Source organism: Giraffa tippelskirchi, chromosome 2, assembly GCF_054371585.1.
Source record: "Giraffa tippelskirchi isolate mGirTip1 chromosome 2, T2T-mGirTip1v1.2.pri, whole genome shotgun sequence".
Taxonomy (NCBI): domain Eukaryota; kingdom Metazoa; phylum Chordata; class Mammalia; order Artiodactyla; family Giraffidae; genus Giraffa; species Giraffa tippelskirchi.
In genome coordinates this window covers 11,413,013-11,425,330 of record NC_137276.1, presented here as the reverse complement: position 1 = coordinate 11,425,330, position 12,318 = coordinate 11,413,013, and the positions used below count along the sequence as shown (strand labels likewise).

General features: G+C 45.5%; 1 protein-coding gene across 2 annotated transcripts in view; it reads left to right on the top strand.

The window, feature by feature from the left end:
* PLPP4 (phospholipid phosphatase 4) overlaps positions 1 to 12,318 on the top strand; it is a 438,966-nt gene that overhangs the window by 223,721 nt on the left and 202,927 nt on the right. Inside the window, exons 10-11 of one of the 2 annotated variants that reach the window (XM_081535748.1) lie at positions 5,311 to 5,368; positions 5,893 to 5,956. In XM_081535748.1, the coding sequence (XP_081391874.1) occupies positions 5,311 to 5,368; positions 5,893 to 5,956 (122 nt within the window). The remainder of the gene's footprint in view (positions 1 to 5,310; positions 5,369 to 5,892; positions 5,957 to 12,318) is intronic. The other variant, XM_081535768.1, reaches the window with a different exon arrangement.

The window sequence follows — 12,318 nt, the reverse complement described above, 5'->3', positions numbered from 1 at the left end:
GCCAGCAAGCCTGGGGTTCCTTAAACAGGGCCCCTCAGACTTGAGGGTGGACCAGAATCACATGGGCTTGATGGACCACAGCTTCTTGGGCCCCACGCCCAAAGATCTGAATTCAGTCAGTTTGGGAAGGGGCCAGGACAAACAGCTGGGCCCAGGTGTGGGGTGGGGATGCAACTTCTTATGAAGGGAACAGAGCTCTTGATCCTGAACAGGGTGCCTGTTCTGGGGGGCCTAGAGGAGGAAAAAGAAACCTTTTCTTTCCAACTTCCTAGATTCTCTGGCTGAGGCCCTAGAAATTAAGCTGACAAAAGACAGATTAACAAGAGAAAATCAGAGCTTATAGCACATGCAGTATGCATATACATGGGAGAAACTCAGCACTGAATAACTCAGAGGGGTGACCAGACCTTGGGCTTATATAGTTAGCATCTGAGCAAAGAACAATACACATATAGAGAGGTGACAAGGCACAGGGAAATGGGCTTTGGGCTTCCAAGGGTAGCAGACTGTGGGAAGACAAATGTGTGCGGTGAACTAAGAGAAAAGAAGGATTATTTTGGTAAGGTCTGTTATGTAGATTCCTCTGGGTGCCATCTTGGGCTGGTCTGGAGTTCTCTCTGGTGACTAAAAGTCTGAGTCTGCTTTTAGACAAATGTGGGTCAGATGGAGAGCTTTTTTGGCATTTGCTTTTTCTCAACAGTCTGAACTCAAAAATCCTTACACCAAAATGTGAACTTCGGGGTTGCATAGTCTGATTCCCTATAAGGGCCATGCTCACTCGGCCCCATCTCTGAATTTTCTCTCTTGGAATTCCTTGTGGCCAGAGTCAACTTGGTGTCTCTTCTAAGACGAATGTCCCTTGCCCCATTCTGTGCTCCCTAAGGGATTGTCCCTAGACAGGGTTTCTGGAGAAAATGACATTAAAGGATATGTCTGGGATTATGTTCTGTAGGTTTTAGACCTTGGAGAGACCTTAGCAGCCATCTGCAGGGCAGTACTCCTGCACTATTTGATGTTTTTGTTGTTTATTGATCTCTGTACTTTTTCCCACCAGGCTTGGATGCAGCTGCATCATCCTTTCAATACAATACCAAGTCTGATTTACTTAGGGTGATGCTTATTTATAACTCAGAATCAACCAAACTTCAGCTTTTGCTTATGGAGATGTGGAGCTCAAGAAGGAGAAATAACTGGGTTATGGCACAGATCTTGGCTGGAATTACTGGTATCCTGGCTCTAGACTGAGATTTTTTTCTTGCCTTAGTAAATGGTTAGTTTTAGATAATTTTTCCAGAATTCTTGGAAGTGGAGCATAAAATTTGATGGCTAAAATATAAATTATATGAAATATAGTCTTTTTTCCCCCTATAGCCTGGAAATTTCCTAAATGTTACAAAAATTGTAAAGAACTGAGTATCTAAATAAACATTGTTAAGTGGGAAGTCTAACACTGGCAACTTGTTATATTCTAAGAATAATGAGTAGATTCTGCACTGTCTAGAATTTAGCGGTATAACCAGTGGTTCATTTATATCACTAAAAAGAGGGGAACAAGATAACTTGCAAATACTCAAGTACCTGCCATTTGCAAAGAATAGAGTATGTCTCACTTTGTGGAGCCCTCGTCCTCCACATCATATTGATCTTGGAGGGAGAGCAGTCAGCTGTCCTGAAAAGAGATCTTAGTTCCCTGCCCAGAAATTGAACCTTGGTAGCCTGGATGAAAACTAGAAATTCTAGCTGCTAGACCACCAGGTACTAGAGGCTAGAAGCAAAGTGTGTATTAGTGGCTCAGTCGTGTTGTACTCTTTGCGACGCAATGGGCTGTAGCCTGCCAGGCTCCTCTGCTCATGGGATTCTCCAGGCCAGAATACTGGTGTGGGTTGCTATTCCCTTTTCCAGGGGATCTTCCTGACCCAGGGATTGAACCCAGGTCGCAGGAAGATTCTTTACCATCTGAGCCACCAGGGAAGCCCAGAAGCAAAGTAGCCCTGCTCTTTTCCCTCCATTTGAAAGTAAGAATGTTTCAAGGAGTCAAAAACTATAAATACTGCTACAACATTTACTATTAGAGACACAGCATCATATATGGGAAAGCACACAGAGAAACAGCTTGCTTATTGAAGACAGAAGTAAGGCAGAAATACATATGCAGAGAGAAAGGGGTGAGTGTCCCCCCTTAATGAGAAAGAGCATGGTAAAGAGATGATTTAGATCCTTTATGTAGGACAGTCCTCTTGGGTCTTTGTTTAACTTTGGCCAATTATCTTCTTTTATTACACCTGACTGGTCGGCCCTAGGACCCTTCCCAAGATGTGTGTTCAACATTTTGTAAAGATAGACCCACTGCAGAGGCCTGTGGGTGCATGCCCACACTTATTATGGGGTAGCGCCCCCTCACTTTTTGACCTGCAAGGATTCTTCTGGCACTTGTGAAGACAGGGAAGTTTTCCTTGACTTCAGGAGGGGTCATCTTATCTTTTAACTTAAAGCACAGCTCAGTTTGGTCCTTGGAGTGTCTGGGTGGGAACAAAGCTTCAATTTTACTCCACTTGACAAACACGAGCTGTCCAGCCCAGGGGCCCATCTGTCTCCTATGTCACTAACGGCACCTAATGTGTACAATTGCTATTATTCCCAGTGAATTTACAGTTCTTACATGGGGAAGCTGCCTTCCTTATGACCATTAACCAGAAGGATGCAGGGTCATGTCAAAGTGGCGGATTGGCTAAGTACAGCCTAGAAATCAGAAAAAGAAATCGGTAGAGAGACCTCTCATACCTAATGTCAGCCAAGGGCATTTCTGTTCTCAAACGGAATGCTGCTTTGTCTACTATGCAGCCTTATTAGACATTAGGAGGAAGAACTTGGAATAAACTCAGTGGAGGTGGTTCCTACTGGAGGCGGCAGGAGGATGTTCTTGAGAATCCTGCCACGTGCCTCCTGCCAGCTCCTCTGCTAACCTCCCTTTCCTTCACCTTCATTTCATTCTTTCCCCCACTCTCCTCTCTGTGGTTGTTATGTCTTTGCCAAGCCCTCAAGGTGGATTAGTTTATAACTTTAATAATGTGGTAAAGAACCTGGAGTTATTTTGCCCAGAAAAGGTGTATAAAGACGGCTACATCATTTTTGTCCATGTTTCCCTGTAAGCAGCCATCTGCTTACTCATCATTGCTTTTGGAATTTTAGCCTTTGCATTGGACAAGTGTTCAGATTACATTTAGCTTCAGGGATAATTAAGTCTATAAAATGTATGTTTGTTGCTTTTTGGTTGAATGTAGTAAATAGAGGGGGAAAACTGGAAAATGGGATGGAAATGGTCTAGAAAATTAACTCAAAGTAGATCTGTTGAAAATTCTGTAGGGGTATTAAGATACAATTTCCTAAGGCAGCTTCCGAATAAGAAAAAATAGAACGCATTATGGTAATTTGAAACAGGAATCTTCCTGTTGAAGAAAACATAGTTTCTGACTTTTTAAATTTATTCTTAGCTTTCCAATAAAATACCCAACATATAATACACAGATGTGTGTGCACACACACGCACCCCCATACACACACACACACACACACAGACCAACTGGGAAAAAGGCTAAGGCAGTTGAGATCTTACAGGCAGTCTATTAAAATTTCAAATTTTACAAGAGCTTTGTATTAATAAATGTAAGTGGATTCTTGAGCTTGAAAAATTTAGAAAGAATTTAGAATTAAGATTGGAAAACCATGCTTCTTCTTCCCTTTAGATAGAATTCAGACTTACTTAGAATTGAGCACTGAATAGTCTCATAATGTAGGCTTTAGTTTATGCCTTGAAAGTGAAAGTGATAGTCGCTCAGTCATGTCCGACTCTTTGTGACCCCATGTACTGTAGCCCACCAGGCAAGAATACTGGAGTGGGTTGCCATTCCCTTCTCCTGGGAATCTTCCCAACCCAGGGATTGAGCCTGGGTCTCCTTCATTGACAGGCGAATTCTTTACCATCTGAACAACCAGGGAAGCCCTGTTCATACAAAGGCCTTGATCAAAATGAGCTTCCTCCTCCTGAAAGTTGACCACTTTTTGTGTCTCCCAAAAAGCAAGTGTCCAGGTGCTTCTCACAGTCTTGCAGGGGCTCCCAGCAGCTGCTCAGTTAAAATGTCTGGCTGGCACAAGGTTGGCCAAGGGGCAAGGTAGGACAGGCCAATCCCAATGTTGACTTTGGAACGAGAACTGGGTTTTTCCAGGCAAGAATACTGCGGAGGGTTGCCATTTCCTCCTCCAGGGAATCTTCCGGACTCGGGGATCAAACCTGCGTCTCTCAAGGCAGGAGGGTAGAGATATTGTGAGGCAGAAGGGTTGGAGTCCTAGCTTTAGGAATTCTAGGCAGGGCACTTCATCCTGAACTTCACTTTCCACGTCTATGAAATGCGAAGGTTATTTATTATCAGGCTCAAACTGGCTGTGGGTGAGATCATTCTTTAAAAATCAGAACACTCTACAGGTGTGAGGGGTCATTACCGTGGTACCCTTAACCTCCTGCGCACACGTGTACAGGTTCCCAGCATGCATAGTAGGGAGTTCAGTAAACAGGAAGAAAAGCAACCAGGAAGCAGAGGAAACTTGGTGACCTCCTTTTTGCCAAAGGTAAAGGGCATTTACATGAAATCCCTCCTGTGGTTGTGCCTGGGGGGCAGCTCCACCTACTCAGCTAGATCCTTGTCTGAGCAGTCTGCTTCCTGCTGGCTGCAGCCTCCAGAAGGTCAGGTTACCAGCCCCAGCATTGCTGGTATCTTCCACATCTTACTGAGGTGTGTTTCCTTGCTGGAATCCCTTCATGCCCGGGTTGTCTGTGCCTGGCATCAACAGGGACACTGTTGCCAAGGGCCCTCTGGCCACAGAGCACTGCCCCCCACCCCAGCCTCCATCACGTCTTTCCCTTGGAGGGGACAGGGCACAGGGCACGGGGGTTTCCCACCCTGCCCGCATCCTGCTTGCATCTCCGCACTGTGGAAAGGAAGTCAGCATCCCTGGATCCAGCTGAGAACAAAGGATCCCTCCTCTGCTTCTCCCTCTGTGACTCCTTACTCCACAGAGTCCTGGTGCCCAGGGCCGCTGTGAGAGGCATTGCCGGCCCTGAGTTTGTTTCTCCTGTGCTTCCCCAGTCTCTTACCACGTGCCTGGATGTGGGGAGCTGGAATAGAATTCACCTTGTGCTTTAGTTTATGCCTTACAAACTGCTTTCTCATTCATTATAGCCCTGGCTCTTCCTGCAGTTCTAAGTCATGTAGTGTGATGATCATGGTTGTTCGTGTGTGTGTGTGTGTGTTACAGAGAGAAGACAGTGCTTCAGAGAAATTGATGACTCTTCAGCATGAAGCAGCCAGTAGTGGTAAGTTTGGACATTAAATCCAAGTTACTGCCATATTTGTTTGTTATTGTCAAGTATTGAGTGCTTGCTCTGGGTTGGGTGCCAGGCTGGACATGGGGGTCAAAGGCAATAGAAATTGCTCCTGGCTACAAGGAGCTCTCAACAATAGAGGTACAGAACATGCGAACTATGTGAAGCTTCTGGATTGGGGAGGATTTGCTGATTGAGTCTGTCCAAGGGGAGCTGAAGGTCCTATAATGGTCCCTAGAGTGGAATCCCCTGGGGTTGTTGATGAGTGGAGGTGATGAGTTGGGGAGTTGGAGGCCAGAGGACAAGGGAGATGCAAATGTCCAGTGGCTGGGAAGACAAATAGTCCAGTGTGACCCAGTCCACAGTTTTGTGCCTTTTGAACACTTTTATTCACTAAAAGATGAAGTTATTGTTAAATACTTTTTATCAGAGTCTAGTTGATTTACAGTGTTGTGTTATGGATGAAATTATTATTGAAATCTGTTCTTGTTTTGTTGCCACTCCAAACTGTACAGTGGAACTGGGAATCCCTGAGAACTGGAATTTCTTACTGACTTCAGAAAGACTAATTTTCATGAGGTAAATATATATGGTCAGACTCCCGGCTGTTACTGATACTGTTAAAGAAGAAAACTTGTCTCTCTGCAAAGTTTTAATTCAGTTTTTGCATTATTTTCTTTGACATTAAAAGGTAAAATCACCCCAAGAAGAATATTGACAAACTCAAACCTGTCCATTTCATTAGTACATCTGTTTCAATAATAAGTATTTACTGATTATTTAGTGACAGGATCACAAGAAAGGTTATATATGATATTCTTAAATTGTAATGAAATCCCTGTCAAGTCATAAGGGCTCAATATTCCTTGAAGAGCAGGTGATAAAATTCAGAAGATCAGTGTATGCAATTTTCTGGGCGCTGCTGAAATGATTAATGGTTTGCCCTTGATTTGAATCGGGAAAGAGGTATAAAGCAAGATTGTTCATAGGTGAACTTGGACTTCATTCCCAGGGAGTAGTTGGTAATTCAGCGCTGTCCTTTGAATGTATATGGAGGCAGAGGGAGGGGACAGGGAGTGAAGAAGGCATGGTCTGGGCCTCAGGCTACATCCGCGCTTTGCTGTTGTTGTTGTTTAGCTACTAAGTCATGTCCAACTCATTGTGATCTCATGAACTGTAGCCCAGCAGGCCCTGTGTGCATGGGATTTCCCAGGAAAGAATACTGGAGTGGGTTACCATTTCCTATTCCAGGGGATTTTCCTGACCCAGCAATCAGACCCGAGTGTTCCGCATTGGCCAGATTCTTTACCACTGAGCGACCTGGGAAGACCCCATCTGGGCTTAGGTGGTGCTTCCTGGCCCAGCGTTGTCTAATTGTAGAACTGGTACGGCAGCATAAACTCTTGGCCTTACTAGCAGCCTCATTTGTTTATTTTCTGCTTATGGAACTGTATATCCTCGCTGTTAAACATTTGCATATTATGAAATGTCTGACTTGCTAAGTGAGAATTCTCTGAAATCATCACTCCTCTCCCCGTCTCAGAGAAAACCATCATTAAGAGTTGGGTATTTTTGCAATTATTTCTTTAAAAAATGTATTGACGTATAGTTGATTTACAACGTTGTGCTATTTCTGCTGTACAGCAAGATGACTCAGGTATACCTATATATTATTTATCATATATTTTTCCATTATGGTTTATCACAGAACATTGAATTGTAGTTCCCTGTGCTATATGGTAGGACCTTGTTTACCCATTTTATATACTGGTTTGCATCTGCTAGTCCCAAGCTTCCAATCCTTTCCTCCCCTAACCTCTAACCCTCTCACCCTTGGCAACCACGAGTCTGTTCTGTATGTCTGTGAGTCTGTTTATATTTTGTACATGTGTCCATTTGTGTCATATTTAAGATTCCATATATAAGCATTATCATCTGGTTTTTGTAATTATTTTTGAACTCACACTACCACTCATTTGTTTATTAACAGAGAAAAAGTCAAGTAATATATTTTGAGCTTGATTTGTAGCTTAATATCTGTATGCATTAAAAAAGTAAACAATCTCCATAGATCTGGGCCTGCGTCCCTGTCAGGATGTGTCTCTGGTCAGCAGCTGGCCTGTCCCCTGTGGTCACTGTCCCCTGTGGTCACTGTCCTCCAGTGACCTCTTTCAGATGCTAAAATGGCTTGGTTCCAGGATTAACATTTTCCTCAACTGCTAAGTCGCTTCAGTCATGTCCGATTCTGTGCAACCCCATAGACGGCAGCCCATCAGGCTCCCCCATCCCTGGGATTCTCCAGGCAAGAACACTGGAGTGGGTTGCCATTTCCTTCTCCAGTGCATGAAAGGGAAAAGTGAAAGTGAAGTTGCTCAGTCATGTCTGACTCTTAGCGACCCCATGGACTGTAGCCCACCAGGCTCCTCCATCCACGGGATTTTCCAGGCAAGAGTACTGGACTGGGGCGCCATTGCCTTCTCCTGGAGTCACTTAAATGCTCTGGCCGTGGACAAGAGGTTTACACAGGCATCGCCTTGTTCTTGCTGTGTATGCCTCGTGCCCTGGGACCTTGCCTGGGTTTTCGTTTTTGCTGAGTTGGGGTGGGGGGTGTCTTCCTGCACAAGGAGACTAAATAGCAGAATGGATCAGAATTTGAATTCTGGAATTGATAGCACCTAGGTTCCTTGATCTCAGTAAGCCTCAGTTTCCTTGTCTGTAAATGGAAGTAATAATCATACCAACATTATAAATTTGTGTTCATGAAGATGAAATGAAATCCTTCATGTAAAGCACTTAGCCCAGAGCCTGTGACCTTGTAGGCAGTTTACATCCTCTTAGTAGGTGTGCGGGCTCAGGAAGACAGGGACTGGCTGTCTTTTCCTTGTGGGATCCCCAGTGCTTGGCTCATGGAAGATTCTAGACAAATATTTGCTGAAGGGATGAATTCCCACTGGTAGCTCGCATTGATCAGGGGTCCTTTAAGACCCCTTGATATCAGGCCAGTCCTTCAAGCTGGAAGGAGAATCCAGAAAGGAGAGTTGGAAGATCAGAGAAAAGTCATTAACCAGTCCTCTAGAAGTACTAACCTGGGTGGAAAGATCAGAGTTTGCGGGGAACTCTGAGAAACTGCCACTTAGATTCCTGTGCTGGAGAGGGACCACCTGGAGGCTGGGGGAGAAGTCTGTGGACTGTCTCTGCCTGGGGAGGGCCTGGACTGCTGGCCAGCAGGGTGGCAATCTGAAGAGCTGGATGCGCTTTGAGGGGAGAGCAAGGACAAGCTGAAATCTACCTGCCCCTCAGCACCTCATTTGCCCCTATGTAACCATAACAACTTTCCAAAAGTTATGGTAGGTCATAGACAAATCTCGCTTCCGGCCAACTCTCCACCAAATCCATAAATATGGTCCCAGCCCAGCCCAGCTGAGTCTGTCAATGAAACCGATACATGTGTTGGAGTAAAATACAACACTTTGGTCATCAGACTTCTGCTGGTGAATTTCATGGCTTCTTGCCAGGGTGTGCAGATTGGTTTCCCAATAGCCAGCTCTATCACGCTAGATCTCCTTGCTCTTGTGAATGAAAGGGCCCAGGATGGGTGTGCGCATATGCCCACCGTGTGGGGCTCTCTCCAAGCTTCATGATGCCGAAGCTTATTAGCTGTGGTAGCAGCGAGGTCTTCTGGGATTTTTCTAGTCTATAATTGGCTTTTACTGTTGTGGGTTCTGTGAGTGTCAGAAATAATGAGGTGACATTTGGATCTGACATGGCATCATTAGAGGACTGGTAATGTAGATTATGAACATGCATTCATAGAAGGGAGAAGAATAAATCAAGTGGAAAAAATGCTTGAGAAGTAATGAGGGTCGTGTCCAAATATATACTCTTTTGATGTACATTAACGCCAGCAATGAATAATTCATGACCCTATCCTCCAGAGGCTTGTTGGTGCCCAGTTAAAATAATATTTCTCTGGTTATCAGAAAAACCTATGTTGGGGACCTTTGTTAAGAAGTCTGAAGATTGTTTATGCCACATGTGGGGTTGGGTGGGATGCTGAATTAGTTCATCAGGAGTGGGAGGTACGACCTAGCTTTCCAAAATGGAATTATCTTGAGCACAGTTTTCTGTGCCTCTACACAATTCCAGCAATATTGTGGTTTTTGAAAAAAAATTATTTAGCAATTTATAACAGTCATTAAATTTCTATGATTTATGAATGAGCATCATTTTCCCCTCCAAGAAACACTGCAAGTTTTTTATTTTACCGCACTCAGAAATGAACCAGTGCAAATGTTTGTCTCTGGGTATAGAAGTCCTTCTCTCATGCCCTGGGTATTTATGAGAGTTTGCACAGCTCTGCTCATTATAAAATTCAGAACTTTTAGCACGATTGTTCAGAGGAAAGGGAAAGCTGGGAGCTACATTGGTGGCTTGCCAGTTATGCGACAACCTTTTCTTGCAAATAGAATGCCAATCCAGATAACATGTTTTCAGATGGTGTACCTTTCACCCCCAAACCTCCCACCCCAAGCCAGTATATTTAGTATCCCAGTAATGGTGGCACTAGTGGTAAAGAACCCGCCCGCCAATACAGGTGACATAAGAAACAGGGGTTTGATCCATGGGTCAGGAAGATCCTCTGGAGGAGGGCATGGCAACCCACTTCGGTATTCTTGCTTGGAGAATCCCATGGACAGAGGAGCCTGCTGGGCCACAGTCCATGGAGTTAACAAAGAGTCAGACATGATTGAAGCAACTAAGCATGCATGTATGATAGGCACGTACTACCGGCTTTTGGGGAGGGCGATGTCCGTCAGTGCTGGTCCCCTCCTATCCCTGTCTGCTTCCTGCTGTCCCAGTGTATCTCTGTTTCCATCTTCATCTTTGTTCATGTTATCAGAAACCCTCTCCTTACCTTGACTGTTTTTGTGCTGAAGGGTAATATACATACAGAAAATGCTCAGATCATGAGAGTTCAGCTCAGGGCATTCTTGTAAACTCTAATCATCCTTGAAGTCCCCTTCTAGTCCCTTCCTCTGTGCAAGGACAGCCACGCCCCTGCCTTCCAACAGCGTAAATGCATTTGCTTGTTTTTACAGTTTACATGAGTGGAATCACATAGCTGCTTTTAAGTTGGCATTTTGCTCCTGCAGCTTCTCCACTTTGCGTGTAGTTAAAAACTGCTCATTCTCATGGCGGGCACTTTGGCATGGAGTGCACACATCACAGTTTATTGATGCTGTCAATAGGCCTTGCTAAGTTTCTGATTAGGGGCTGTTGAGGAGAGTGCCCCTAGGAACATTCTAGAACATGTCCTCTGTTCAGCATATGCCCACATGCCTGCCATGCATATATTTAGAAGAAGAAATGTTGGCTTCCTGTTACTTTACCTGCAGGATTTACCTATCCTTCAGCCATCTCAATCCTCATCGAAATGGAAGAGGCAGACAGTGTTGCTTAGGCCATAAAGTCAAGCGTATAAGAAATATCACTTTATTTTCTTATTCAAATCTAATCTCAGAGTGCTCTCACTACCAGGCTGAGGGAATCCCATCTGGTCATTTAGGGACTCCTTCTACTCCCAGGGTTGTGACCAGAGCCTGGAAGGGGAAGGGTCTCCAGCCACGCCAGTTCCTCTGCTGACCAGGCCACCGTGCAGGTCAAAGGCTTGGGGCATGGAGTTGGGGGGAGGCTGGGGCGCTCGCTGCCGCTGACCATCTCCCTCAGGGCCCCTTCTCCCCCACCAGTCTGACTATCTCTCTAGGGGCGGGTGCCAGATCCCTGCCACTCTCTTCCTCATCTCAGGAAACCTCTTCTTCAGTGGGAGGACCCTCACTGCGTCACCCTGCTTCTCTGGAGCCCTCTGCCACTTCTTCAAGCTCTGCCTAGCTTGGCAGGCTCAGGATTTGGGAAACCAAAATCCGAGAAGGTTCAGGCTGGTTGCATTCCACTCAGGCACATTCCTATCACCTGCTTCAGTGGGGAAAGGAGATGACTTGGAAGAAAAATAGACGTCATCTCAAGGTGTCACAGTCATTGCTTGGCTAACATGTTGGGAGGGTCATGGCTGCCGGCACAATGTGACGTGGGTGTAACTCTTGACCAGAGCTGCTGTCTGTGGCCTCAGGAACGGGGCACTGCCTGGGCATGGTGGTTTATCTTTAATGGGACTCTTGTGACCCTTGTTTGTCCTCTCCTAGGAAGTGGGGAAAGAGTCATGGGTGGAGAAAAGGGAGGCATGAGAGACTGGGAGCGAAGAAAGAGAAAGACGGAAACTCTCGGGGGGACACAGGCGCAGAGAAATGGTCAGCGAGAAGACACAACGGTTACCAATCTGGGACACGTGCTAAAATGGCTGTCGTGCGGAGAGTCTCACAGAATGAGACAATCAAGTCCTAAGAGATGCCCTCAAGCTCCTGTGCTGGGAGAACGCTCACCTCCGTATTCATTTTCCAGGACTTCCAGAACAAAGTGCCACAAACCAGGTGGCTCAAAACAACAGACATTTATTCTCTCAAGTTCTGATGTCTAGAATTTCAAGTTCAAGGTGTCGACAAGGCCATGCTTCCTCTGCAGGCTCTGGGGAAGGATCCTTTCTAGTCGCACCCTAGCTTCTGGTTGCTAACAGTCCTTGGCCTACCTTGGCTGACAGCTGTGAGCCTCTGGTTTCTGCCTCCATCTTCACATGGCCGTCATCTCTGTGCGTGTGTCTGGGTTTTCTCTTCTTCTAAGGATGCCGGTCATTAGATTAGGGTCCACCCTCACCCAGTGTGACCTCATCTTAACTATTATATCTGCAAAGACCCTATTTCCAAATGAAGTCCCATTATGCTAAGGTACTGGCTTCCCAGGCAGCACAGTGGTAGAGCATCTGCCTGTCTAGGAAGGAGACACCAGAGACGCAGTTTCAGTCCCTGGGCCAGGAAGATCCCCTGGAGTAG